The sequence below is a fragment of the Macaca fascicularis genome, chromosome 7 (assembly GCF_037993035.2).
Source record: "Macaca fascicularis isolate 582-1 chromosome 7, T2T-MFA8v1.1".
Classification (NCBI taxonomy): domain Eukaryota; kingdom Metazoa; phylum Chordata; class Mammalia; order Primates; family Cercopithecidae; genus Macaca; species Macaca fascicularis.
This window is the reverse complement of record NC_088381.1, coordinates 86,350,502-86,375,589: the sequence shown is the minus strand read 5'-3', so window position 1 is coordinate 86,375,589 and position 25,088 is coordinate 86,350,502. Positions and strand designations below refer to the sequence as shown.

General features: G+C 49.5%; 2 protein-coding genes and 1 pseudogene across 15 annotated transcripts in view; all 3 read left to right on the top strand.

The window, feature by feature from the left end:
• The window catches only part of PCSK6 (proprotein convertase subtilisin/kexin type 6), a 191,290-nt gene extending 170,033 nt beyond the window's left edge, over positions 1–21,257 (top strand). For 8 of the 14 annotated variants that reach the window (XR_012415495.1, XR_012415493.1, XR_012415492.1 and 5 more), the window contains 4 exons: positions 1,179–1,282; positions 6,093–6,222; positions 14,498–14,610; positions 16,528–17,954. Coding sequence is in view for 8 of the 14 variants with exons in the window: in XM_073996858.1 (XP_073852959.1) it covers positions 1,179–1,282; positions 6,093–6,222; positions 14,498–14,610; positions 16,528–16,625 (445 nt within the window). In the remaining 6 variants the exon portion in view is untranslated. Of the gene's footprint in view, positions 1–1,178; positions 1,283–6,092; positions 6,223–14,497; positions 14,611–16,202; positions 17,955–20,919 lie in introns of those variants that run through there. The other 6 variants (XR_012415497.1, XR_012415494.1, XM_073996857.1 and 3 more) reach the window with 2 other exon arrangements.
• SELENOS (selenoprotein S) overlaps positions 1–25,088 on the top strand; it is a 219,340-nt gene that overhangs the window by 170,236 nt on the left and 24,016 nt on the right. The gene's annotated exons all lie outside the window — the stretch shown is intronic.
• LOC135971572 (uncharacterized) lies at positions 7,479–13,974 on the top strand (annotated as a pseudogene).

The window sequence follows — 25,088 nt, the reverse complement described above, 5'->3', positions numbered from 1 at the left end:
GACTCCGTCTCAAAAAAAAAAAAAAAAAAAAAAAAAAAAATTCCAATGTTCTGATCACATGGTTGGTTCCCTGGCAGCCAGCCCCTGTCTAGAGGCTACCCAGGAACCCCCCAGTCGTCAGTTATTAAAGACATTTAGCACTTTGGTAATTGCAAGGGTCTTAGGAGCTGTGTGCCAGGACAAAAACCAAACATATATTTCTTATTATAAATCCCAGTGTCATAGCAGGAGTCACCAGCTCTGACAGATGCACCGCATAGCACTTGCTCAGTATGGTTAGTGGCAAACCCATTTAAAACGTGTACATCACACACAGTATAATCTCAGGAACTAAAGAGATAATTGTAGGTGACATTTATTCACACTGCTGTGTGCCAGACACTGAAATGTTTATGGGTATTAACTCATTGAGTCCTCCAAGCGACTTTATGATGTAGAAACCAATTAACAGGAAGGAAAACGGAGATGCAGAGAGGCTGGCAGGCTTGCTTGGGGTGGAACACTGGGAAGTGGCAGAAGCCATCCACATGGATGGTGTAGCTCAGCATCTGTGTCTCTGTCCAGCACTTGGCTGGCTGGATCGAGGTGAGGGCAGGCACAAATGGGGTGAAAGAGGAAGGCAGGGGCTGCATTTGACAGGCCTGCTAGGGCTCTAGAGGGCGTCTTATTTCAAGTTCATTGCGAAGCTGCAGAAGGTTTCAAGCAAGAGAGAGACAGGAGCAGGTTGGGGTTCAGGGCCAGCCTTGCAGCCAACAGCCCCATCACATGTCATAAATGCCGACACTTCAAGAGGGACTCGACACTGAGACTGAGCTAGCGTGCCACCAGTGATGACCCACACAGCTCCACTTCTCTTCATGAGGTTTGGATTCAAGTTGGAGAAATGGCAGTAAGGAAAAGCTATCACTGGGTTGGACGGAGCCTGGTTGGACGGAGCCCGGCGCCTGCTGCATAGTAATGGGAGCTCTGCTTCCCAGGGCCTCGTGGCCGTTCCTGCTGGGCCCCCAGCCGACTGCGGGATGACTTTCCCAACTTTCCTTAGCTGAGAACTTTTGGTGACACAAAGAACTGTGCCTCAGCCACTTACATTTCCTCTTGGGAAAGGCGTTAGAGGGTAAATCATAATTTAATTAGACTTTTGGAATGGATGTGGAAATCTGCCTCTTTCTTTTCAACAGCCTTGCACGGGGCAGCTGCATTCCTGACTGCGAGCCAGGCACCTACTTTGACTCAGAGCTGATCAGATGTGGGGAATGCCATCACACCTGCGGAACCTGCGTGGGTGAGTTCACCGCCTGTGGAGGCCTCAGGCCAGCGTTACCCAAGCGGGTAGGCTACTGCCTTGAGACCGAGAAAGCCCTAGGACTTCATGGGCTTCTGCATTCATTGCAGCATGAAAATGCAAAGGCAAAACAAGGTACAAAGGCCGTACCAGGGACTGGGGGCAGGGAGAGTGGAGATTTAATGTTTAACGGTTACAGAGTCTCAACTTGAGAAGATGACAATTGTTCTAAGGATAGATGCTGGCGATGGTTACGTAATAGTGTGAATGTCCTTAATGCTGCTGAACTGTGTACTTAAAAATAGCTGAGATGGTAAATTTTGTGTACATTGCAGTGGCTCATGCCTATAGTCCCAGCACTCAGAGAGGCAGAGGTGGGAGGATAGCTTGAGCCCAGGAGCTCAAGACTAGCCTGGGCAGCATAGTGAGACCCTGTTCTCCATGAAAGGAAAACATTTTGTTGGAAATCTTTTTTAAAACCATGTTTTTAAATTTCAAACAAAGTCCCAAAACAATGCAAAGGCCCACTTTGAACAAGCAGCCTGAATTTCTCATTAGAAATCCAGCCAGGCAGTGGCTTATTTCAGACGGGGAAAGGGATAAGGGATGCTCAGCCACTCAGGCCATCTTGTCTCGGAGCTCAACTCTTGCTGTGGAAAGGTGCGGACAGAAACACAACACTATAAACATTGAGAGGGCTTTGGGAGAGGTGGGAATGGATCCAGGTGGGGACGGGGATGTTTTCAAACATAGCCTTAGTCCTTTGTACCTATCTTCACTTATTTTGAATAGTTGGTTCAAAGAAGAAAAGAATTCTATAAACAATTTTACATGTATTATAATTTCCCACAAAGATGATGGCACGAATGTCTCCCAGGCACAGTTTCTATGCAGAATGGTAGAGAATTCATTCATTTTATTGGGTTTTGTTTTGCAGAGCTATTTGCACAAGTAAGTTGAAGTGCACCATCAGTCTGTGGGCTCAGATATGTTTTGGGTTAAGTTTTCTCCTCTCCCCTTCCTGCCCCTGGTACTTTGGTCCTTTCTAAGAAACTCACATCATATGAGCTTTTTCTGCAGTAATACTTTAAGAATTAAGTCTCTACTGGCCAGGCGCAGTGGTTCGTGCCTGTAATGCCAGCACTTTGAGAGGCCAAGGCGGGTAGATCACCTGAGGTCAGGAGTTCAAGACCAGCCTGGCCAACATGGCGAAACCCTGTCTCTACTAAAAATACAAAAATTAGTCGGGTGTGGTGGTGGGCACCTGTAATCCCAGCTACTGGGGAGGCGGAGACACAAAAATCACTTGAAACTGGGAGGTGGAGGTTGCAGTGAGCTGAGATCACACCCCTGCACACTTCAGCCTGGGCAACAGAGTGAGACTCTGTCTAAAAAAAACAGAATTAAGTCTCTACTAAATCACAGTTGCCATGATACTACTGTTCCTCAGAAATGCTGCAGAATGGGCACACCCCTCCCCATGTGGCCAACCATGAGTACCCCATGCAGCTACCTGCCGTACTGTGGTGGAATAGACAGGCATGATAAACCAAGGCTATGGCCAAGGCCGGTGTCCTCCTACGATTGCCACGCTGACCCCAGACCACCCAGGGGAGATACGTCCTCCTCAGTTCCCTCCTGGGGCAGTCCTGAAGGCCACAGTGCTCAGCATCTGGATGGGTTCCACCCGCTGGCAGCTCAGCAGATTTCCCTAGCAGTTTGCCTGTCACCTTTTTGTCTATTATTTTTATTATTTGTTTCTTTGACTTATTTAGCCCAGATTGATTAGGAAGCATCACTGATGTTGCTTACTTAAATTTCATAGTCACTCGAATCCGTAACATTCAGGCATACCATTTTATAACTCTTTGATTTCAATAATTCACTTTTCTTTCTCTGAGTCCCCAGATTGCCTGATGGCAAAAAGCTTTGTAGAGTCACTTGGACTTCTCATCTCAAACCAGTGACTTCTCCATCACTTCAGCTATTAAATTCATTGGTGAGCAGGTCCACAGCTCTAGGGAATCTCCCCTGTGCCCCATGCCCTCTGACGTGGGGTTCTTTCTACGCTCCTGGGAACGTGTGTACATCTATGTCCCGGCAGCCTCTTGGGAGAGAGACCTCATTTTCCTCCTCTGAGTCACTGGAGGCTTCTTGCTACATGTCAGGTGTGGACCTCATTGGAGACATCTGTTCTCAGCTGCCCACTTCGTGTGCCCTGGAGACCCAGGCCCACCTGGCATTCCCCTCCCTGCTCCCATGCAGTGACCACTGCTGCCCACCACCCACCCAGGGGCCTGGGCACAGTCATGGGGAGGGTTGGAGTCAGGCATGAGTGCTTGGGGTAGGACCTGGTGGAATCTGCCCCCACCCTTGGCTCACAGTGCCCCGGTGCACTTGGCAGGCAACTCGATTGAGATGAGCCTCTCATCCTCCTGAGTCCAGGTGCCCCGTGTGTCTTGGCATGGAGGTTGTAATCCTTTGGGGCTGCTGGCACAGCTGGGTTAATGCAGTGGCCCCATGGGACTCAACTTACCCACCTGGGGCATGGCATGTGGACTAGCAGCTGGCAGCCTGCAGGGCACACACATACCAAGTTGCAGGGCAGTGCCCCAAGCACCTGTGACAGTCGGTCCTCATGCATGAGCATCCTATGCCCGAGATGGCATGACTTGAAACAGCAAATGAGAAACACTACAGCAGACCAAGAGAGATTACAAAAGAAAGGAAAATGGTTTCTGTTTCAATCCCTGTCATGGCACATTTTTGCAGCTTTTTGAACAAAGGCTGCATGGTTTCACTTTATACTGGGCCCAGCAAATGACATAGCAGGTCCTGTATAAGCATAACCCATTCTGCTCTTATTGCTATGATTGTGGGTGCTTTTAAAGTGTTCAAAGTCTATAGAGACTTGTGACTTAATGGAATCCTTAAAAGACTTTCACTGAGTTATGAAATTCATATTATTTAGTAGTTGAGAAAATAGGTCGCTTAGAAAATCAACCCACTTTAACAGCTTTTTTATTGTGATAAAATACAAGTCACACAAAATTTACCATCTTGACTATTTTTAGGCATACAGTTCGGTGGCATTAAGTGAATTTACATTTGTGTGCCACCATCACCGCCATCTCCAAATAAATGTGTTTTAACAACTTTGAAGCTTAATACATTGAGCATTAAACTAAGTACAAATGAGAACAAGCTTTCTTTCCCACTTTGGAGGCTCCACAAGTGTTAAGGACCCTGGTGCTGGAGGAAGGACAGCAGGGATGACGGGTTCAGCAGGAGAGGCACGAGAGGTACAACAGCAGGCCCTGAACAGCTCCCAAGCCCCACTCAGAGTGGCGCCCCGCCTTGTGCACGAGACCCACCCACCAGATGCTCCCAGAGATCAGCGATGGGGAGGGGCGGCGTTGGCCAAAGCATAAGAGCAGCCTCTGCTCCAGAACAACATAAACCGAACAGAGTCCTGACTCTGGGGTCAGCTCTTCCACTGCACCTCAGGAAGAGGGAGACACCCGCCATGAAGACGGTGGTCCTCAAGAGGCCCCTTGAGGGCCCTACGTCTGCCTCCTGCTCAAAACTCTGTGGCCTTCTCGGCTTCACTCTTCCTGACTCTCAAAGGAGGAGCTTCTCCTGCATGAGCTCAGAATTCCCTCCCAGCCTTACAGCTGTGGTTCTGAGGTGTGGAGCCAGCCCCAGAGCACAGGGCCTTGTGCTTGAGCCCTCCAGGCTCCAGAATCTCTGCAAAGGGCTTTTCCCTTGACACAGCGAGAGGCCCCATCTGAGTCCAGAGCAGACTGCAAGGCCTCAATCTAAGACCACAGTCAAACTGAAGCAGTCGCGGGGAGGTTTACTCTGGCATTGTGATTATCATAGAGCCCCTGAGATAATTTCCTCCCTGCCTGTAACCCTGTCCGCTGTCAGTCAGTGGCCACCTCACTGCCTCTCTCTGACGTCCCATCAGATGCTCCCTGGAGACACCTGGCCCAGAGGAGGTGCTATCTAGTCATCTAGGCCAATGTCTGAGCCAGGTCGACAGTTCCTCCTCAGACCCTTAGCCAACCTGAAGGTTTTCCTCCATGACTCATGGCCCTTTGCTCAGAACTGTTGTCTCTTCGAGTCTCTCCTCCCTGCGCCATAAACCCTTAGTCTTAGGCATTTTTTTCTCTATTGTTGAAAATGCCCTGACTGTACACACCAAACACCAGTCAACACTATTCCCGAAGATCTCTTCTTTCATCTTCCCACATCATCATCTACAGCGTTCTGTGCAATGGAAGAGCCACAAATGCAAACCATGGCTGCAATTCGAAGTTGCCTAGTAACCATATCTTAAACAGTCAAACGAAACAGGCAAAAATAATTTTAGTAACATATCCTGTTCAACCTAATGTATCTAAAACATTGCCATTTCAACATGTATCCATATAAAAAATAAATGAGCTGTTTTATATTTTTTTATATGAAGACTTTGGCACTGGATTTCAAGTGTTCAGGGAGCAGAAGTGGGCTAGGCCTGTTGGAAACAGGGCCCATCATCGTCGCATGGCCAGTGGGCAGGTGTGCTCCCTCTGAGATCACCTCATGCCTTAATGTCCCCGTCTATGAAATGGGGATCGCGATGCCCCCGTCCTGGGAGTGGGTGAGGATGGCTCAGCTCACAGAACCTGGGAAATGCCAGCTGTGGTGGTGGCCTGGGGGCTTCTGAATGGTACCCCTGATCTCACAAGGCCCTGAAGCAGGCCTGGGGCATGGTCTTCTGCCAGCCATCCCTGATACCTTCTTCTTTTCGTGTATCTCTCAGGGCCAGGCAGAGAAGAGTGCATTCACTGTGCAAAAAACTTCCACTTCCAAGACTGGAAGTGTGTGCCAGCCTGTGGTGAGGGGTTCTACCCAGAGGAGATGCCGGGCTTGCCCCACAAAGTGTGTCGAAGGTACGGTCTTCCTGGCAGGGAACGGCAGGCAGCTGTGTCCAGCAAAGGAGTGACTGGAGGGCAGAGTCTGGCAACATCTTCCCCAGGGGCCGGGGGAGGGTGTGTCGCATCACCCCACAGTGGATAGGAGCCCATTTACAGAGCTGGTTGGGGCCTTCGTCCCTTTGTTCACTGAATGCATATTTGTTGGGTCCCTGCCGTGGGCCAGGCACTGTACAGCAACAGGATAGGATGGGAAGCAGAATAGCAAGGTGCTCACACCCCAGTGGATGTCCCTGCCCATGTCACACTCAGCATGCATCCTTTGCACTGTTGATAATCAGAGAAACCGTGTTTTGGGTTTAAAAAAATTTGTTTTTGGAGACACAGTCTTACTCTGTTGCCCAGGCTGGAGTGCAGTGGTGTAATGTCAGCTCACTGCAACCTCTGCCTCCGGGGTTCAAGCAATTCTCGTGCCTCAGCCTCCCGAGTAGCTAGGATTACAGACGTGCACCACAATGCCCAGCTAATTTTTGTTTTGGTTTTTGTTTTTGAGATAGAGTCTCACTTTGTCACCCAGGCTGGAGTGCAGTGGTGCTATCTTGGCTCACTGCAAGCTCCACCTCCTAGGTTCACACCATTCTCCTGCCTTAGCCTCTTGAGTAGTTGGGACTACAGGTGCCCGCCACTACGCCCGGCTAATTTTTGTATTTTTAATAGAAACGGGGTTTCACCATGTTGGCCAGGCTGGTCTCGAACTCCTAGCCTGAAATGATCCACCCACCTCAGCCTCCCAAAGTGCTGGGATTATAGGTGTGAGCCACCACGCCTGGCCTAAAAAATATTTTTTAGTTAGATACTTTAGAGAAAGTAAAAAGATCCTGACAATTTCCTCATTCTAAAGCCATTTTCTGCACAATCAATGCACATGTATTTTACCCTTCCTATTCCCCTTTCGTGCTTCCTCCCATGCGTCCATCCACAGAGTCACCATTCTTATTTGATGGCCCTGGACCCTTCTGTTGTTGGACCTTAGCTGTTAAAGGAGAAGCCATTGCTCTGGTCTCCTCTTTTCTGGCTGAATATTGCCCTATGCTGGGAGATCATGAACTCAGGACCCAGAACAGGGCAGGGCAACCTGTCTTATTCAGGGTGGGAGCAACAATGAGGAGTTTGAGGCAGCTGTGAGGGTGTGATGATGGGTGTCGGCTGTGAGGGTGTGATGATGGGGTGGGCTGTCAGGGTGTGATGATGGGGGTGGGCTGTAAGCATGTATGATGGGGGTGGGCTGTGAGGGTGTGATGATGGGTGTGGGCTGTGAGGGTGTGATGATGGGGGTGGACTGTGAGGGTGTGATTATAGGGGTGGACTGTGAGGGTGTGATGATCGGTATGAGCTGTAAGGGTGTGATGATGAGGGTCAGCTGTGAGGGTGTGATGGGTGTGGGCTGTGAGGGTGTGATGATGGGTGTGGTCTGAGAGTGTGATGAGGGGGGTGAGCTGTGAGGTTGTAATGATGGAGGTGGGCTATGAGGGAGTGATGAGGTGAGCTATGAGGGTGTGATGATGCATGTGAGCTGTAAGGGTTGATGTTTGTGAGCTATGAGGTGTGATGATGGGGGTGAGCTGTGAGGGTGTGATGTTTGTGAGGTGTGATGATGAAGGTGAGCTGTGAGGGTGTGGTGGGTGTGGGATGTGAGGGTGTGATGATGGGGGTGGGCTGTGTGGGTGTGATGATGGGGGTGGACTGTGAGGGTGTGATGATAGGGGTGGACTGTGAGGGTGTGATGATGGGTATGAGCTGAAAGGGTGTGATGATGAGGGTCAGCTGTGAGGGTGTGATGATGGGGTGGACTGTGAGGGTGTGATGATGTGAGCTGTGAGGGTGTGAAGATGGGGTGAGCTGTGAGGGTGTCATGATGGGTTTGAGCTGTGAGGGTGTGATGATGGGGTGAGCTGTGAGGGTGTCATGATGGGTTTGAGCTGTGAGGGTGTGATGATGGGGTGAGCTGTGAGGGTGTGATGATGGGTTTGAGCTGTGAGGGTGTGATGATGTGGTGAGCTGTGAGGGTGTGAAGATGGGGTGAGCTGTGAGAGTGTGATGATGGGGTGAGCTGTGAGGGTGTCATGATGGGTTTGAGCTGTGAGGGTGTGATGATGGGGTGAGCTGTGAGGGTGTCATGATGGGTTAGAGCTGTGAGGGTGTGATGATGGGGTGAGCTATGAGGGTGTGATGATGGGGGTGGGCTGTGACAGTGTGATGATGGGGGTGAGCTGTAAGGGTGTGATGTTGGTAGTGGGCTGTGACAGTGTGATGATGGGTGAGCTGTGAGGGTGTGATGATGGTGGTGGGTGGTAAGGGTGTGATGATGGGGGTGAGTTGTGAGGGTGTGATGGGGTGAGCTGTGAGGGTGTGATGATGTGGTGAGCTGTGAGGGTGTGAAGATGGGGTGAGCTGTGAGAGTGTGATGATGGGGTGAGCTGTGAGGGTGTCATGATGGGTTTGAGCTGTGAGGGTGTGATGATGGGGTGAGCTGTGAGGGTGTCATGATGGGTTAGAGCTGTGAGGGTGTGATGATGGGGTGAGCTATGAGGGTGTGATGATGGGGGTGGGCTGTGACAGTGTGATGATGGGGGTGAGCTGTAAGGGTGTGATGTTGGTAGTGGGCTGTGACAGTGTGATGATGGGTGAGCTGTGAGGGTGTGATGATGGTGGTGGGTGGTAAGGGTGTGATGATGGGGGTGAGTTGTGAGGGTGTGATGGGGTGAGCTGTGAGGGTGTGATGATGGGTGTGAGCTGTGAGGTGTTCTGATGGGAGTGGGCTGTGAGGGTGTGATGATGGGGGTGAGCTATAGGGTGTGATGAATGAATGGACTATGAGGGTGTGACGGTGAGCTGTGAGAGTGTGATAATGAGTGTGAGCAGTGAGGGCGTGATGGGGGTGGGCTGTGAGGGTGTGATGATGGAGTGAGCTATGAGGGTGTGATGATGGGGATGGGCTGTGAGGGCGTGATGATGGCAGTGAGCTGTGAGTGTGTGATGGGGTGGGCTGTGAGGGTGTGATGATTGGAATGTGCTGTGTGGTTTGATAATGAGGTGAGCTGTGAGGGTGTGATGATGGGTGTGATCTGTGAGGGTGTGATGATGGGAGTGAGCTATGAGGTGTGATGATAGAGGTAAGTTGTGAGGTGTGATGTTGCAGTGAGCTGTGAGGGTGTTTTATTGGGTGTGAGCTGTGATGGTATGATGATGGGTGTGAGCTCTGAGGGTGTGATGATGGGGGTGGGCTGTGAGGGTGTGATGATGGAGTGAGCTGTGAGGGTGTGATGATGGGTGTGCATTGTGAGGGTGTGATGGGGGTGAGCTGTGAGGGTGTGATGGATGTGAGCTGTGAGGGTGTGATGATGGGGGGTGGCTGTGAGGGTGTGATGATGGGGGTTGACTGTGAGGGTGTGATGATGGTGTGAGCTGTGAAGTGTGATGATGGAGTGAGCTGTGAGGGTATGATGATGGGTGTGCATTGTGAGGGTGTGATGGGGGTGAGCTGTGAGGGTGTGATGGATGTGAGCTGTGAGGGTGTGATGATGGGGGATGGCTGTGAGGGTGTGATGATGGGGGTTGGCTGTGAGGGTGAGATGATGGTGTGAGCTGTGAAGTGTGATGATGGAGGTGGGCTGTGAAGGTGTGATACTGGGTATAGCTGTGAGGTGTGATGATGGCGGTGAGCTGTCAGGGTGTGATGGGTGTGAGCTGTGAGGGTGTGATGATGGGGGTGAACTGTGAGGTGTGATGATGGGGTTGAGCTCTGAGGGTGTGATGATGTGGGTGAGCTGTGAGGGTGTGATGATGGGGGTGAGCTGTGAGGGTGTGATGATGGGATTGAGCTGTGAGGGTGTGATGATGGAGTGAGCTGTGAAGGTGTGGTGATGGGTTGAGCTGTGAGGGTGTGATGATCAGGGTGAGCTGTGAGGGTGTGATGATGGGGGTTGGCTGTGAAGGTGTGATGATGGTGGTGGGCTGTGAGGGAAGTGCCAGATGTTACCCTGCTTTCACAGTGCTGTAAAGAAATACCTGAGGTTGGGTAATTTATAAAGAAAAGAGGTTGATTTGGCTCACAGTTCTGTAGGCTTAATAGGAAACGTGGCTCCAGCATCTGCTCAGCTTCTGGGGAAACCTCAGGGAGCTTTTACTCCTGATGGAAGGTGAAGCAAGAGCAGCACATCACGTGGCAAAAGCAGGAGCAAGAGAGGGAAGGAGGCCGGGCACGATGGCTCACGCCTGTAATCCCAGCATTTTGGAAGGCCAAGATGGGCGGATCACCAGAGGCCAGGAGTTCAAGACCAGCCTGGCCAACATGGCAAAACCCCTTCTCTACTAAGAAAAAAAAAAAAAGGAAAAATTAGCTCAATGTGGTGGTGTGTTCCTATAATCCCAGTCTTACAGGAGGCTGAAGCAGGAGAATCGCTTGAACCAAGGAGGCGGAGGTTACAGTGAGCCAAGATCGTGCCACTGCACTTCAGTGTGACAGAGCGAGACTCCATCTCAAAAAAAAGAAGGAAGGAGTTGCCACATACCTTTAAACAACCAGCTCTCACATGAACTCACTCATCACCAAGGGGATGGTGCAAGGCCATTCATGAGGGATCCACCTCATGGTCCAAACAGCTCCCACCAGGCCCCACCTCCAACACTGGGGATCACATCTCAACATGAGATTTGGAGGGGACAAATGTTCAAACCATATCGCGGGGCTTCCGTCTGAAAAAGACTTAAAATGAGGGAGCCCTCAAAGGCTTGTGTCAGAGCAGGAGGGGTGCCCATGCCTGGCTCCCAGCTGGGTACCTGTTAGCACTGGTAGATTCACCCCGCAATGGGGTCTGCCTCCCAGGCTGTGTGTAAGAACCACTATGGGTTGTAACCTATTCCGCTAGAAACAAACCCTACAGTGAGCCCATGAGGGACCACCGAGTCCTGGCACTTGTGTGACCCACAGCAGAGGGACCTGGTGGCGGTTACGTATCTCTGCAAGCATCAGCCCCTTCTACTGGGTTGCTGTAAAATAGGAAACTTGCCACCCACTTGCAAGGTGCAGCCTTGCTGAGTCCTGCACAGGGCCCTGGGCACAGTTGTCTGAAGTTAAACTTTTCATGTTAACCAGTCAGCTGGTTCTCAGATAATTAAATATAGCAATCCAGGGAGAACCTGGAATTAAACAGTGATAATCACTTTCATTTGTCAAATGCCCTGGATTTCAGGGCATGCTGATTATGTCCACAGCTGTGCAACTGGACCCCTGCAGGCAGCCAGAGACATTGGCACACCCTGCCCCCCAGGAGGCAGCAGGCGGCAGCCCCGCCACAAACCTCTTTGGGCAGTGGAGGACAGGAGTTTCCTGGGTATTGTTCCCACATAAGGGGAAGCTTTCGGCCCTGCAGAGGCTGACAGTGCTGGGACTGACACACCGGGTCTTGGAGAAGCACCCCCAGGAAGAGCGTCAGTGTGGACTCCTCCCAAAGGAAGCAAGGACTTGGTCTGCTTGGTTCTGCAGGATCTCTCCCCATTCTGACAGCCTGAGCTGGTAGAGAACCACAGGCATCCTCCAGGCCCCAGAATGCTGGTGGACGCTGCGGCCGTCCACTGCTGCTGTGCCAGGCAGCTCCGAGGGAGCATGTGGCCAGACAAGAGCTGCATTGAAACAAGCAGGCCAGGACGCAGGCCTGCTGGGTTGGCAACTGCAGGTGGAAGCTGAGGCCCGAAGCTGAGAACAATGCATGATAAGTTCCTTAAGAGAGGGGCCGGACACCCTTAAGACCTAGTGAGAGGACCTAGCAAGAGCCAGCCTGGACAACTTGGAAGAAAAAGAGGCCTCTGTGGAGTGCTCGCCAGAGGGGTAGACAAATTTCTCATGCCCTGGCCCTTCCTCCACTTGCCCCCAGGCTTAGCGGGGACAGAGACTCTCAGGGGCACACCTTGAAGGGGCATGCCTTCTGCCAATGAGCATTCTGCATGCAGGCTGGAGCATGAAAGCATCAGTCTTCTGCATCCTGCTCCTGAACAGGCAGGAGGCTGATGGGAGTGGCCTCTGCAAGGGAACAGGGAGAGAGGGCTGCATTAGGCATCCCTGTCCTTCCAGAATGTGGCAGGGCAAAGTAAGTACCATAGATGGTTGCAGGTGTTTGGGGGTAAAGTAGGTACCATAGATGGTTGCAGAACCAGAAGCATCTTAAAAGCCACCCTGCCCAAAGCTGTTGCTGCCTACGAGGACCCGCTGCTGGGCACAGTAATCCTGATGGAAAGCAGGAGCTACACAGGAAACACAGGGTCTCCCAGGGAGAGCCGTCTGCACTGGCCTAATGGGGAGGGGAATGGTGATGAGCAGAATGGTGATGGATTATTTCCCTAAACCTCCAGAGGAGAGCCCAGCCTGGCCACCACCTTGCCCTGAGCCTCATGAGACCCTCAGTGGAGAGCCCAGCTGCGCCTGCTGGACTTCTGCCTGCATAACGGGGAGCCCCTGAGTCAGTGTTATTTTAAGCTGCTAAGTGTGTGGCAACTTGGTATAGAGCAGGGGAAAACTGAGGCCCCTGCCATCGTACTGAGCTCAGTGAGGTTGTATTTGAAGAAGCAAGCAAGCCATAACCGCCTGCCTGTCCACCGGAGCCCACTCCTCACCACAGTTCTTCATAGATGAAGCAACCCTTAGCCATGGCCTGGGAGCACTGGGCCCCTGGGTCCTCCAGACCACTGACATCTCTTTAAATGACTCAGCTCGGCCCTGGTTCTCCTCTCACCAGTGGCATTGTCTGTAAGAGAAACCGGAGGGTCTGTGGGGAAAGTCATACCCTATACTGGGGCATAAGGGTTTGGTTGGTGGCTGTGCCACCAGAATGTGCAAGACCAGGTGTGGGGAGGGGGCAGCATGATGGGGGCAGACCCGTGGGGCTTCCCACAAGTGCACAGCCCCCTCTGGCAAGTAGTCTGACCTGTCCTTTCCTCTGGGGTGGCCTGGATAGGAACATTAGAAAGGCTCCTGGATGTGAGTTTGCCTGTGGGGGTTACACATTTACAATTACAGACCAAGGACTTGAGCTCTAGGCTCAGCATCCTCAGACACACTAGGAATAAAACCCACCTCCCCCCCGGGCTGAAGTGATGCTGCAGCTGGGGCTCCAGAGCAGCAGAGTCAGTGATGAGACCAGACCCCATCAGAGGGCTGCTCTGCAAAGAGCCCCACGAGCAGGCCTGGCGTCTGGGCATGGAAGGCTTCACACAGCAGGGAGGGGGCATCTATATAAAGCAAAGAACTGCCCCCCAGGGAGGCCCAAGCATCAGCACAACAAAGCTCCAAGCCCTGCCTATGGGGCCTGTTCCACCCTTAGCTGGCAACAATGGGGAGGTGGGCAGCTAATGCAAGCACTGTGGAGACTGAGTCACCGGGCCGTGGACTGAGGACAGGCAGCAGCACAGCCGGGGTGCACTCCTTCAAGCACTCGGCGCGCATTGGCAAGTGCTTTCTGTAAAGGGCAAAATGGTCAATCGCTCAGGCTTCTGGGGCCATACTGCCTCCGTCACAGCTACTGAGCTCAGCCACTGCTACACAAAAGATTGTAAAGGAATGAGTGTGACTGTGGTCTAGGATAAATGCTGGTTGTGGCCCTTGGGCTGTAGTGCACCAACCCTCCTCTGAGGTCACGTTTACCCTGCATTAGAAATAGCCCTGTCTGTGCAGGCTGGACCAGGACTGTCCGAGAGGGGCAGGAATTGTGGGGCATCTCTCCCACTCCCCGAGGGTAAGCAGGCATGGCCACATATAGGTGACAGTAGCCTTCTGGTCAGCTCGAGTCAGGTGTGTCACATCCCTGGGTGGAGTCTGGCCTGGACCCCAAGCCTACAGCCATCGCAGCCTGGCAGCCGCTGGACAGAGCAGACTGACATAGCTCTGGGAGCCATGTGGGGCGGGGGAGGGACTGGGTGCCAGGGACCAGGAGGGTGTCCAGGTGAGCTGCGGGAAGCCTCAGAGGCCTGGGCCTGGCCCTGGCCCCTGATCCTGGGCATGCTCCTGCCAACTGGCCATGGCTGTCTCTGCCCTCCCAGGGCAGTAGTGAGGTCAGACAGGAGAAAAGACATGCAGACACTTGGCCTCTGTGTCAGGGAATGGCGGGGGACACAGCCTCTCCACAGAGGACCGAGGCTGATGGGGTGGGAAGGAGGTGCAGGGAGGTGAAGGTTCTGGGAAAAGAGCCCAGAGTGGTTGGGCTTCTTCCCCAGCCTTAGCAGGAATGGTGTCTTCCCACAGGTGTGATGAGAACTGCTTGAGCTGTGCAGGCTCCAGCAGGAACTGCAGCAGGTGTAAGACGGGCTTCACACAGCTGGGAACCTCCTGCATCACCAACCACACGTGCAGCAACGGTGAGCAGCAGCAGGGTTATCCTGGGTTACCCTGGGGCTGCCTGTGGAGGAGCTCAGCTGGCCAGCTTGTGCTCAAAAGAGAAAAGCAAAGCCACACAGGCACGGCGGCTCCACAGACAGGTGTTCGTGCCCCTGATCTGATTGACTGTCTGGGATTCCTCTAGCTGATTTGGAAGACAGCTGCCCTGTCTCCCAACTTCCCTCTAGGCCTCTCACACATTGACCAGAGAGGCCTCCCAGCCACTGCTGATCTGTTTATTGAGTGACTCTTAAAAATGATTTTGTCCTTGTACTGCTCCCACTGTCATGCCATAGGCCCCCGTGACCTGGGTGTGACATCCCATAAAAGAAGCCTGACCTTGGGGGTCAAAGCCAGGAAGCCTGGAGGGCCTCAGGATGAGGGGGACAGAGCCCAGAGTCAAGAACACGCTCAGCAGCAGCAATCCCAGCTCCACAGGGATCCAGCATGGACCCACATCCGTGCTGCAGGAGAGCCCTGGCTCTGCAGTGGGATGGGGGACAAGGACAAGTTGTAAAAACAGAAACTTAAAAGGGGACTGAAGATAAGTGCCCAGTTTGGGAATTCCAGGCAACAAGGAGGGTTGGCAGAAGACTCGGGCCTGGAGGTCCAGTGCAGGAGCCATTATAGACACACTGGCAGGGAAGGGGACTCTGGCCCAGCAAGCAGCAGGGTGGAGCCACATGGGGCCAGCTCTGGGCACCACATTCTGACAGCCAGAAGAGGAAGGCGGTCTGCTGCAGTGTCCCAGGGTCAGGGCAGATGGTCCTTGGGCATGAAGCTGGCACTGGCCCTGTCCTGGCAGAGCATGGAGCTTGTAGAGGGCCCTGGGATGCCTCCTTGCCTTGTTACTGTTTGCTTTTTTTTTTCTTTTTTGGTGGGGGGGTGGGAAGGTTGTCTAATTATGTCCCTTCAAAGGCCTGGAAACTCCCTCTTTAGGAAGTCACCTGCCCAGGTTTTGTATCCAGCCCAAAAAAGTGTGGTTGCCACTGGAGGGCCTCGAGGTCCACAGATGATGTATCCTCAAAGGCCTCTACACCTTGCTGCAGCTGCGTCCTCAGCAAGTCCTGTCCACAGCAGCTTCCTTCCTCCCATCCCCACTCCTCCCTGTCCGGGGTGCCCCCTCCACCCTGGAAGCAGCTTCCATTCCCACCTGCCTCCAGGCCTGTCCTCCGGCCTCCCCCAGCGTTTTCCTCCTAAGCTCCACCGCCAGCACAGTTGTCCAGAAAGACAGGTGCACATGTGCCCCACGGGCCCAGGCTGGGTGTTCTCCCGAGATCCCTCCCATACCACCCCCACATCCTGCTCATGAAGCCCCTTGTCACTTAGACTCAGCAAAAGACCCATACACCAGTGCCCCCCCTGCCCCCCCGCCCCCTGCCACACAGGGCTCTCAGAGTCAAGTGCATTGCAGGAGAGGGACTTCAAGGACTGCCATCCTGCTGCCCACCTCCGTCTGTGTCCCTCTTGCCCAGGGCACCACTGATGCCCAGCATATGTGGAATGATTGAAACAATCTTTATTTTTATTTATTTATTTATTTTTGAGACGGAGTTTTGCTCTTCTTGCCCAGGCTGGAATGCAATGGCACGATCTCAGCTCACTGCAACCTCTGCCTCCCAGGTTCAAGTGGTTCTCCTGCCTTTGCCTCCCAAGTAGCTTGGATTACAGGAGCCCACCACCATGCCCGGCTAATTGCTGTATTTTTAGTAGAGATGGGGTTTCACCATGTTGGTCAGACTGGTCTCAACCTCCTGACCTCAGGTGATCCACCCGTCTCGGCCTCCCAAAGTGCTGGGATTAAAGGCATGAGGCACCGCGCCTGGCCTTGAAACAATCTTTACAGGCACCAAAGACTGACCTTTCCCTCCTTTTCCTTTCCTGATGCTGGGCCCCAGCTGATGAGACATTCTGCGAGATGGTGAAGTCTAACCGGCTGTGTGAACGGAAACTCTTCATTCAGTTCTGCTGCCGCACGTGCCTCCTGGCCGGGTAGGGGTGTCTGGCTGCCCACAGAGGGCAGGGACCCCCATCCATCCATCTGTCCACCCTCCTCCAGACTGTCGGCCAGAGCCTGTTTCAGGGGTGCTGCCCTGCACCTGACAGCTTTACTCCCCAGGAGCAGCATCTCTGGGCACTCAAGCCAGGTGGGTGGTGGCTGTTAAGGAAGTGTTCCTAAAATGGTGATATCCTCTCAAATGCTGCTTGCTGGCTCCAGTCTTCTGACAAACTGTAACAGGAACAAAATGAATTCTGGGAATCCACAGCTCCGGCTTTGGAGCAGCTTCTGGGACCATACGTTTACTGAATCTTCAAGACCAAAGCAGAAAAGAAAGACGCTTGGCATCACACATCACTCTTCTCCCCGTGCTTTACTGCGGCTCTGTAGTAAATCTCCCTGGCCCAGCCGGCGAACCCTGGGCCATCCTCACATGTGACAAAGGGCCAGCAGTCTACCTGCTTATTGCCTGCCACTGAGCAGTCTGGGGACGGTTTGGTCAGACTATAAATAAGATAGGTTTGAGGGCATAAAATGTATGACCACTGGGGCCGGAGTATCTATTTCTACATAGTCAGCTACTTCTGAAACTGCAGCAGTGGCTTAGAAAGTCAGATTCCAAACCCAGACCAGAAGATTCTTTCCCCGCAGCGTTCTCCTTTGAGCAAGCCGAGCTCTCCTTGTTACCGTGTTCTATCTGTGTCTTCAGGAGTCTCATGGCCTGAAGGACCACCTCGACCTGATGCAGAGCCTTCTGAGGAGGGGCAACAGGAGGCATTCTGTGGCCAGCCAAAAGGTACCCCGATGGCCAAGCAATTCCTCTGAACAAAATGTAAAGCCAGCCCATCCACTGTTAATCATCCATCACTTCCCATTTTATGGAATTACTTTTAAAATACATTTGGCCTCTGCCCTTCAGAAGACTCGTTTTTAAGGTGGATGCTTCTGTGTCTGTGTATGTTACGAGTCTACATGACACAGTTGGATTTCTTCTGCCAAACCTGTGTAGGCATTTTATAAGCTACATGTTGTAATTTTTACCGATGTTAATTATTTTGACAAATATTTCATATATTTTCATTGAAATGCACAGATCTGCTTGATCAATTCCCTTGAATAGGGAAGTAACATTTGCCTTAAATTTTTTCGACCTCGTCTTTCTCCATATTGTCCCGCTCCCCTGTTTGATGACAGTGCATTTGCCTTGTCACCTGTGAGCTGGAGAGAACCCAGATGTTGTTTATTGAATCTACAACTCGGAAAGAGAAATCAATGAAGCAAATACAATGTTAACCCTAAATTAATAAAAGAGTTAACATCCCATGGTACAGGAGCCTGTATTTCTTTCCAAGGCACACAAAATGAAACATGAGTGCTGACCAAAGTGTTAAGTGGACGTTACTTTATTTGTGGTTTCAGATCTGTTTGATGTCGTTACGTGGAAGCTTTTGAGCTTTAGCAAATGATGTAAGGAAGTAGTGGGGGAAATCCCAGATCCCAACCCCAGAATGTCATTTGGCAAAGAGACCCTCTTCAGACCACATTAGCCTCACTGGGAGGAGGTTCTAGAGCCTCTCCAGATATAGGGACCCCTTCCATCTGTCACGGGGAAGCTCCCCACAGCCCAGACTGCCAGCCTCTTCACCGGTAGCTGCCAACTGTGATTGAATTAGGTTACAGCTTGTCTTCTGCAGTGGCTGAAATCCCTGAACCCATGGCTTATGCACTCCTTGGGATGTTTACCGTGGCCTCTCTGTGAGGTCAGAAGCTTGTACTTGCTAGGAATCCTCTGACTTCAAGTAAAGGAAATGCACCCACTAGAAATGACTTAGGGGAAAACAAGAGTGAGTGAGGGGCATTCTTTTGAATCCAGAGTGGATTCAGAATTTCAGGGAAGGGTGCAGCAGAGCCTTGGGAACCCTGGAACCAGCCTTAAATGTCACCTGGATCCTCTCTGTACTGCAGCACTGCCCTTCTCTTCATAGCCACCTTCTCCAGTTGATGGGACAAATGACAAGACCTCCAGCATCTTCCAAGTAAAACTGGTACAAATCCAACCCCTCAAGCCAACTTCCTGGGTCTGTTTCTTGGTTCTTCTTTTCCCAGGGACAGGACTTGGTCAGCCTGCCTTACATTGGTACTCTCCCTGTGTCATCAGCTGTGGCTACAAGGACAGGCTTGTGCAGAAGAATATGGCCGCAGGGAGCTTTGCAGCGAAGGAGGGGAGCAATGTGCAGCTCTCAGAAGGTAGGGCAGGCCACACAACCCAACAGCTGGCCACCACAAGCACCAATTGACCAGAGTTGTGCGTGTGAGGCAGTGAAGGAATGAGTGTGTTTGGGATAAAGATTCAATCCCTTGCCCCGCCCATGAGACTGACATTGAATTAAAACCAGCAACCTGTTAAGTCCCACTGGTGCACGGCACCTTTTTAGACCCTAGAGCTCGGATATCTATAAATCTGAGCTCTTTGCCCACTGAGAGCTTACAGTCTACCATGTTTGCAGCTGAATCAGAAATAAACTCCTGGCCGGGCGTGGCGGCTCACATCTGTAATCCCAACACTTTGGGAGGCCGAGGCGGGCGGATCACCTGAGGTCAGGAGTTTCAGACCAGCCTGGCCAACACAGTGAAACCCTATCTCTACTAAAAATACAAAAATTAGCCGTGTGTGGTGGTGACACCTGTAATCCCAGCTACTCGGGAGGCTGAGGCAGGAGAATAGCTTGAACCCAGGAGGTGGAGGCTGCAGTGAGCCAAGATCACACCACTGTACTCTAGCATGGGCAACAAGAGTGAAACTGCGTCTCAAAAACAAAAACAAAAAAAAAAAACAAAAAAAAAAAGGAAGAAACTCCCTTTATTTCCCAAAGGACACCAACTACAGGAAAGCCAACCAGGCAGCCTTGTCAAGTGGCTGGGCCAGGCAAGCCCATCTTGGGGCTGACAAGTTGGGTGGGGAGTTGAGAAGTTGTTCACCAAGTCCTAATCACTAAACTCCACCTTGTTGAAAGAGACCAGCTAAATATAATGTCTGCTCACAAGTGGTCCAAACTTGAGGTTAAAATTGTCTGGACTCGGGCAGGATATGTGTATGGATTTTAAGTGACAGGATCATGGGTCACCTCCTCTAAACCTGTCATTTCCCAGACAAGGACACTGAGGCCCACAGAAGTGACTGCCTTGCCTTGGGCTGCACATTGGCAAAGTTGCTCCCACCTGTGTGCCCAGGGAAGGAGGATGGCTGGCTGCAGGAGGGGCATCGTTCTGCAGCTGCCCAAATGCAGCCATGATGCATTTGTTTTAAACTAGCTTTATTTTCAGGGGGTGATGTTTATCTGACCTTATCCCCAAATTCTTGGGCACCTCACAGTAGACCCCATGTGTACATCCCCATCCCTCCCAGGCCACTGCTGACTTTGTATCTTGTGACTCTTCAAAGGACTGGTGAGAATTGCATTTTACAGAAGACACGCCTGAAATGGGAGGGGGTAGACAGAACTTAAAAAAATAAAAGGGCCAGGCACAGTGGCTCACACCTGTAATCCTAGCATTTTGGGAGGTTCAGAAGCAAGAGGACGGCTTGAGCTCAGGAGTTTGCAGCCAGCCTGAGAAATACAGCGAGACCCTGTCTCAATCAATCAATCAAAAATGATCGATAGATAGCAATATGGTCTAAATGAGTCCAGGAGTGGAGTGTCCTTGAACCTGGGGAGACCACCATCCACTGCATTTGCATTATTGGTAATATGGCTGGAGAGGGCCTTTTGCCTAAAAGCTTGGAGTATGTTGGGGCACCCAGAGAAGGAGGAAAGAAAAACATTTTAATAAGAACAAGCAGGGGTGATGGAAAGTAATACACCAAGGCCATTCTCTAGCATCTTAAGGTTCTGCCCAGCCAGCTGGGAGGCCACTGGGCACTGGCTGCTGGAGGGAAATGAAGATTCTGCTCCCCTGCCCCAGCCTTCACTGTTGCTTTCCTCACACGAACCCCCGACTCTATCCTTCCTGGTTGGCTGTTTAAGTCCTTTCCTGATACCCTAGGCTCTGTGGCTTTTCTGAGCACAGAACAGCATCCTTAGATGGTACAGCACTGAGCACCCACCTTAGATCCTAGGGTTCAGTCCCACTGTCCAAAGCCCCTCACCACTACTGAGCAGCCACACTAAGGGTGACCAGGTATCTTAGCTTCCCTTTTGAGACAACAGGAACCAAAGTGCCCAGGGCAGAGAACATCCTGTTGCCAAAAACAGTGGTTCTCTCTCAACCAGGGATAATTTTTGTCTTCCAGGGGACATTTGGCAATGTCTGGAGACATTTTGGGTTGTCACAGCTGGAAGGATGTACTCATATCCAGTGAGTGGAGGCCAGGAATGCTGCTAAGCACCCTGCAATGCACAGCAGCCCCCATGACAAAGAACTGTCCAGACCAAAATGTCAATAGTGCCAAGGTTGAGAAATTCCGGCCAAAAGAAATGGAATCAAAAAAGAAAATTGTTTGCAACTTCATAGAGATACCCTAAATGAATAAAACCACATATGGTGTGATTTCTGTCCCTATTCCTATGCTGAAGAACGGGAAACTTGTACAACTTTCCCATTTTGAAATAAAGAGACACCACCCCTCTCCTTTTTTCTTTTTTCTTTTTTAAACACAGCAACAGAAGGGCCCCAAGTTAAAACAAGCTCTCTGGCCTAAGGACTCCACCTGGTGGTCCTCTCTGGAATTAAATGAAGTTTAGGTTTTATTTTGTTTAACTTTTTTCATTATTTAGTTATTTTGTTTAACATTTTTAGTTATTTTGTTTTTTAGTCATTTTGTTTAACTTTTAAGTTACTTTGTTTAATTTTTTAGTTATTTTAACTTCTTTAAATTATTTTGTTTAATTTTTTTAGTTATTTTAACTTTTTAAAGGTATTTTAATTCTTTAGTTATTTTGTTTATTTTTGTTGTTGTTTTTTTAGTTAAACAAAAGTTGCAGTGACCGGGCAGGTGCGATGGCTCACGCCTGCAATCCCAGCACTTTGGAAGGCTGAGGCGGGGACGGGGGGCAGGAGAAATCACTTATTGAGGTCAGAAGTTTGAGACCAGCCTGGCCAATATGACAAAACCCCGTCTCTACTAAAAATATAAAAATTAGCCAGGCATGGTGGCGAGTGCCTGTAATCCCAGCTACTTGACAGGTTGAGGCATGAGAATCACTTGAACCTAGGAGGCAGGGATTGCAGTGAGCTAAGATTACACCACTGTACTCCAGCCTGGGCAACACAGTAAGACTCCATCTCAAAAAACAAAAATGTTCCAAGTACAATATAAAGAAATTCTCTCCCAATTTGAGAGTAAGTTGCTGATATTATACCCTATGACCTCCCCACCCAATGCTTTAGTGGGTATTTCCTAGAATCAATGACATTCTCCTGCACAGCCATCAGAATCAGGAAATTAATATTGATATGTTACTACCATCTAAACCTCTGACTGAATTCTAGTTCTGCCAGTTGTCCCAATAAAGTTCTTAGCAAAACGATCTGGTTTAGAATAACACTTTTCACTTAGTCATCATGTCTCTTTAATGTTCTTCCATCTGGAACAGTTACTCAGTCTTTCCTTGCCTCATGATCTGGAACCTTTTAAAGACTATAGGCCAGTTATTTGTAGGTTGTCCTTCAGTGCGCGCTTGTCTGAGGTTTCCTCACGTTTTGAGTCAAGTCATGCATCTTTGACAGGAATCTCACAGTCGCATTCTGTGTTCTCACTGCATTCTAGCAGGGAGTACATGATCTGTTCCATTATTGGTGATGTTAACGATCATTGGTTAGAGTTTCTTGGCTATGAAGTGATGCCTGCCAAAGCATATTTACTACCACTACTGTTCAACATTCTCCTAAAGATCCCAGCCAGTGTAACAAGGAAAAAAATAACCAGTATAATAATTGGAAAGGACGAAATAAAACTATCATTATTATTCTTTTTTTTTTTTTTTTTTTTTAAGACCGAGTCTCACTCTGTTGCCCAGAGCTGGAGTGCAGTGGCATGATCTCCGCTCACTGCAACCTCCACCTCCCTGGTTCAAGTGATTTTCATGCCTCAGCCTCCCAAGTAGCTGGGATTACAGGTACGTGCCACCACACCTAGCTAATTTTTGTATTTTCAGTAGAGGCAGGGTTTCACCACGTTGGCCAGGCTGGTCTCGAACTCCTGACCTCAGGTGATCCACCCACCTCAGCCTCCCAAAGTGCTGGGATTACAGGCATGAGCCACCACACCCGGCCAACTATCATTATTCTCAAATAACATGGTTATGTATGTAGAAAATCCATAAGAATGGTTACAGATAAAACTATTACGATTAATAAGTAAATTTCACAAGATCTCTGGATGTAACACCAATATACAAACATCTACTGTATTTAAATATGTTGAAACTAATGATTAGAAAATGGAGTTTTTAAACAAAAGATACTATTTACAGTAGCATCAAAAACTATCAAACATCTAGACAATCTATCAAATATCTATACAATCTAGTAAAGGATATACAAGGCCTAGATACAAAATCTGTAAGAGGCTACTGAAATTAAAGAGTACCTCAATAAATATAGGGTTGTAACATGCCCATTGATTGGAATACTTAATATTGTAAAGATATTCTCTCCAAATTCATCTACAGATCCAACACAATACAAGTCAAATCATGGGTGCCTTTTCAGATAGAAGACATATCTATACTTTATGTTCACATGCAAAGGATTAGAATAACCAGATAACTACTAGATAATCTGAGAAAAAAAATGGGAGCTTTTTTTGAGGGACAAATACTAAGTCTTTTTCTAAAGCTTGTATTCTGCAAGGATGGCTGACTAAACCCATGGAACAGAAGAGCTAGTTCAGAAGCAGGCCCTCACATATTTGGACACTTGATTTTTGAAGAGTTGCTCTGCAGAGCAGTGGGGGAAAAGATGGTCTTTTCAATAAATGGTGCTGGGTCAACCAAGTATCCATATGGGGAAAAATATATCTTCTTCCCTATATTAGACTATACACAAAAATCTATGCCAGAGAGACTGCAGATCTAAATGCAAAAGGTGGAAGAATAAAGCTTTTAGAAGAAAATATTCATAATTTTGGAGTAGGCAAAAGTTTCTCAAAGCATACTCAAAAACCATTAACTAGGGAAAGATTCATAAATCAGACTGTATTAAAATGAAGAACTTCTGTTCATCAAAAGATACCATTAAGAGAGTGAAAACACAAGCCACAGGGAGAAAACATTCACTACAGACATAGCTCACAAGGATTCCTATTGAAACAATATAAAGAGCTCCTACAAATCATTTAAAGAAAAAAACCCAGTAGAAAAATGGGCAAAACACCTAAGCAGACACTTCATTAAAGAGGTTATCCAAATGAACATAAATATATTTTTTAAAGTTCTCAACTATGTTAGTAATTAGGGAAATACAGTTAAAACCACAATTTCATACCATTACCTATGTACCAGAATGGCTAAGATTAAAAAGACAATACTAAACGTTAGCAAGGAGTTTAAGTTGGTACAACAACTTTGGAAAACTATATCCTACTTAAGCTGAACATAAGTAAACCCTATGACCCAGTAATTCCATCCCTGGGTATATATCAGTATATGCATTCACATAAAGATATATTATTGTGTTTGTAGGTACACTATTTATAATATAAAAGCTCCAGAGTGAAAATTACCGAAATGTTCATCAACAGCAGAATGGATAAGTAAATTGTGAAACATCCACAATTAAATACTATATTACAGTGAGAATAAATGAACTACATCTACACACAAACATAATGTTAAGCAAAAAATATGTAAGGTACCTCATTTGCATAAATACAAAACTAGGCAAAGCAAATCTATACAAGATGTCAGGATAATGGTTACCCTTGGGGCAAGGGTGGTGACTAGATGAAGACAGGAGGGGGGCTTCTGGAATGTGGCAATGTCCTGTTCTTATGAGGATGCTAGTTGCTTGGGTGTGTTCAGTTTTCACTCTTCTTTATGTATATCATACTTCAATAAAAGTTCAAGGAGAATCATCTCCAGGTGGATTGTAGAACTAAATGTGAAAGGCAAAACAATTGTCTAGTAGATCACATAGGAAAATATGATGGGGGTAAGGGAAGATTTCTTAAGGTACATGCACATGCACACACACCCAATCCACTAACCTAAAGTAAATAATTGAACTACATAAAAATTGGAAACTTCTCAGTCAGGCATGGTGGCTCATGCCTGTAATCCCAGCACTGTGGGAGTCTGAGGCAAGTAGGTCACTTGAGCTTAGGAGTTGGAGACCAGCCTGGGCCACATGTCAAAACCTCGTCTCTACAAAAAATACAAAAGTTAGACAGGCCTCTTGGCCTGTGCATATAGCCCCGGCTATTTGGGAGGCTGAGGGGGAGGATCTCTTGAGCCTGAGAGG